Source organism: Drosophila miranda, assembly GCF_003369915.1.
Source record: "Drosophila miranda strain MSH22 chromosome Y unlocalized genomic scaffold, D.miranda_PacBio2.1 Contig_Y1_pilon, whole genome shotgun sequence".
NCBI lineage: Eukaryota > Metazoa > Arthropoda > Insecta > Diptera > Drosophilidae > Drosophila > Drosophila miranda.
The window spans coordinates 41,399,233-41,403,555 of NW_022881603.1; the positions used below are offsets into that span (position 1 = coordinate 41,399,233).

The window sequence follows — 4,323 nt, forward strand, 5'->3', positions numbered from 1 at the left end:
TATAGGCGAAACGTATTCTGACTCACTGGTTCTGATGTAACCTTTTTCTGTGTATTCGTCTATCATTTTCTGTACTTGGGCTTTTTCGCTATACGACAGTCTTCTAGGTGGGCAATGAAACGGTTTTTCGTGTTCGAAATTCAACTTCATTTCCCACTTGGTTTGTGGTAAGTTTGGTCTTTCTGCGTTTACATACGCTGTCCTAAACATGTATTTAAGTCGTCCTGCGAGTTCTTGGCTACAATCTGTCCCTACTTTCAACTCCCAGTCGTTTTCTTTGTCTGGATACTGGCTTGGTAGTTCGTTGAAATTGGTTTTTACGCTCTCGCAGGTATCGCTGTCTTCCAGACACTCAACCATTGCAGAACACTCATTTTCTACCTTGCCTCCACTTTCTACTTCATGCTTATTCTCTTTATCACCCTCATCTTTAACTTCACATTCATATTCTCCTAAACACTCATTCTCTATTTTCCACTCATTTTTTTCTAAACACTCATTTTCTCCTAAACACTCATTTTCTTCTAAACACTCATTTTCTCCTAAACACTCATTTTCTTCTAAACACTCATTTTCTCCTAAACACTCATTTTCTTCTAAACACTCATTTTTTCCTAAACACTCATTTTTTATTTCACACTCGTTTTTTGTCTCACTCTCCTTCTCCTTGCAAATGTCACTTACAATTTTAAATTTGCATAAATTCATAAAATCCCTACCTAACACAGCCTCATAGCCCATCGACTCGTCTGCCACTACTAGTAATTCAAAGTTGATTCGATTTTTGTTAATAATTACAAAACTGGGTATTTTACCAAAGATGTTAAGTTTGCTATTATTTAGTCCAACGTAAGCGTAATCCGCATTTTTATTCAAAATAAATTCAATTTCTCTGTTTTTCTTGTCTTTGTTAAACTTATATAAACTTAAATCATCTTCTTTGATTTCGTTCGAACTTAATCGTGAGCGCTCTTCCACTTTATTTAGGTTATTTTCCGACTGGTGCTCTAGACACGATAACTTCATAAAACTTATTGGGCTCCCTGAGTCGATGAGGCAATCTAAGGACAAGCATTTGTTATTGTAATTGCTAATGTATATATTAAATTTGTATATATAATCGTTATGTACCTTGTACTTCTTTTCGTCACAGTGTGACACCTGGTGACTCATGCTGCCGCATCCGTAGCACGCTCCTCTTTCGCGCTTGGGCTTGCGGCACTCCCCTGCCACGTGGCCCAAAGAGTTGCAGTTGTAGCAGCGAATGGGTGTTGGCGAGGCTCCAGTGTTTGCCCCTTCAGTTGAACCGTACTTCTTTGGCAGCATGATCTTCTCGAACGCCTTGAGTAGTTGATATGGAGCGCCAAAGCACTGCATGTGGGCTTGCCTACGCAGGCCTACATCTGGGATACCTTCGATGACTCCGTCAATAAACTCCTCGTCGTCAATGACTATGCGGGATGCCAGCGACACTTTGGCGTTGAAGTACATCGAGAACTCCTCGCCACGTGCCCATGAACGGGACTCGAACTTGCGACGGAGCACCAGTTTGCTTTCCTTGGGATGGAAAGTGTCTTCCATGACGTTCAACAATTGATCGATTGGCAGCGACATGTGCTCCGGACTCGAATGCAGCCACACCAATGCTTTGTCCTTAAGCTTCGACATTAGCAGCATTAGTAGCTTCTCATCCTTCAGTTTGTTCACTTTTGCGACGGCCTTAAACTGCGCGATCCAAGTTGTGACGTCATCGTTGTTTCCAGAAATGTTGCCATGATATGTTGGCAACATGTCTTTGGCGGCATTTAGCAACATGACGCCAGCGTCATTGCTGGCGGCTGGTGTTGTGTTCTCTCCTCTCCCTTCCTTCTCCCTCTTGCTCTGCAGCTTCAGCAGCTCGATTTGCAGTTTTAACATTTCAACCTCTGCTCGATATTCGCCATGGTTGTTGTTGTGCCCAGGCGCTTGCGGTGCTTTTTCGTTCTTCTCTTTGCGTTCGCTCTTCGTCGAGTCTTGATCTGCGGCCGCCTCATCTTCCCTCTCGTTCTCGCATGTTTCGGCTGCCGGTGGTCCCTGTCCCCGCAGCTCTACTGGTATTTCGTTAAGTCTCGCTGCCATGGCAGCTTTGCTTCCACCTTTTGGTAGATTGAGGGACTCCAGCCATTCGCGCAGCTGGGCGGCCGAGAACTCCTCCGTGCCGACCAAGTCCGACATGTTTTTTTTCAGCGATGGCGTCTTCGACGGACGAGATAATAAAAATTTTCGCTATTTTTCACTGGCGGCGATTGATCGTATCCCACTTCTGAAATTGTAGGCCGTCTAACCCGGGAATTGTAGTGACCAATATCGGTGCGTGAGTGAACTGTATAGGTATAAAAACACAAACCCGGTGATTTAATGTAACTCTTTTTTATTAGCTGCGCGTCCGTCTCTCACAATCGCCATTTACAAAGTGCACTCACTCTCTTCTCGATGTTTCTTATCCGATATCTCACTATTGGTATTTCCCACCGAGTGTAACGATGGTGCGGTAAATACCAATGCGCGCTGTATGCTATTTTAAATACTAGTTGAATGCCTCACTAATTATTACCTTGCTACAATGCCCTATTTAGTCTTCCCAAAATGACCCAGCAATCAGCATCGTCCTTAAGAAACCTTATCGATACCGCCTCATCCATATATATGTACATACTATTATTAATGTTGCTTTTGCTATTGATTAACTAATAATTCTTTTCAGCCGGATGTGTTGTGTTAAGTGAAATTATGAAGAGAGAAAATTGTTAAAGAAAATTATGAAGAGAAAGAATTGTTAAAGAAAGATATGAAGAAAGAGAATCGTTAGAGGAAAAGAGTGGCAAAAAGGGGAAGAAAAATGATGAAAAGAATATACTAAAGAAAAGTACAAAATACATTTATCCGATTACAAATATATAAATACAACGAGGGGGAACGTTGTGAGTTGCTGCGGACACCGCAACTCTACAGTTATACCCGATACTAAGTCAGTATGGCTCCCCTCCGGCAGACGCCGCTAATATTGAACGACACGACAAAAAGTGCGTGCGAGAGAGACAGAAAATAAGTCTGAGCGTGACGTCGGGCGCTGCGTAGCCAGTGCAAATTGATTTGTTCCTTTTGGGTATAAAAATGATCCGAGATGATCCAGATTCAGCAATCTGATAGATATGGTCATTATCTATGATTCTGCGTTTTTAGTTTTCTCGAATGTGCAATATTGTGGATGCAACAGATTTTCGTCCTTTGTGTGGGCGGAAGAGGGTGGGGCGAAATTCTGAGACAAACGTTTTATAGTGAGATCTAACAGAAGTGCGGATTCCAAATTTGGTTACTCTAGCCTAATAGTCTCTGAGATTTGTGGATGCCCCAGATTTTCGTCCATTGCGGGGGCGGAAGGGTTGTGCTGAAATTTGGACACGAAACGGTCAAGGTCCGATATCACAGGAGTGTGGATACCAAATTTGGTTGCTCTGGCTCTTATAGGTTCTGAGATCCTTGAACTCATATTTTGCAATTGGCAAAACCGACCATGAAACCTGTGTGTTAGAGAAAGACAGAGCGAGAAAGAATGAAATTGTTTTCTTGATTCTGGCTATAATAATTATACGATCTGGTTGAGATTTTACACTCTAGAACATATAGTCATCCTCTACGATTCTGCGTTTTTGGTTTTATCGTATCTTTAAAAATGTTGATGCCACAGATTTTCGTTCTTTGTGGGGGCGGAAGTGGGCGGGGCGAAGTTTTGAAATATTTTTGTAGCAGTGACATATCACAGAAGTCTGGATCGAAAACAACGTTGCTCTAGCTCTTATAGTCTTTGAGCACTAGGCGCTGAAGGGGACGGACAGACGGACAGACGGACGGACGGACAGACAGACAGGGCTCAATCGACTCGGCTATTGATGCTGATCAAGAATATATATACTTTATGGGGTCGGAAACGATTCCTTCTGGACGTTACACACATCCACTTTTACCACAAATCTAATATACCCCAATACTCATTTTGAGTATCGGGTATAAATATGAGTACCAAAAGATTTTTAGCCGATAGTGGAAATTGTAGAAAGATAGGGGTTTCACTTTAATTCCGATATTGGTATGAAAATAAATCCTTATTTAAATTAAATATGTGCATATCAAGATTTAAAATGATTTAAATTTAAAGTGCTGTATATTTAGGTTAAATATGGGCCATAAAACATTTATTTTTAAATAGATCTGAACTCTTTTCAGTTTCGCAATGTCTGTATTTAAAAACCGAATATTTAGTTTAAATACTGGCGTTTCTTTTTA

The 4,323-nt window shown here is 41.5% G+C and overlaps 1 protein-coding gene across 1 annotated transcript; it reads right to left on the reverse strand.

Moving 5' to 3' along the window:
* Positions 1-823: 823 nt before the first annotated feature.
* LOC117191378 lies at positions 824-2,444 on the reverse strand. Its single transcript, XM_033396265.1, has 2 exons — positions 1,132-2,444; positions 824-1,061 (listed from the first exon to the last, which is right to left on the reverse strand). The coding sequence occupies exons 1-2, from the start codon at positions 2,212-2,214 to the stop codon at positions 1,032-1,034; spliced, it is 1,113 nt and encodes a 370-aa protein (XP_033252156.1). The 5' UTR covers positions 2,215-2,444; the 3' UTR covers positions 824-1,031.
* Positions 2,445-4,323: the final 1,879 nt, after the last annotated feature.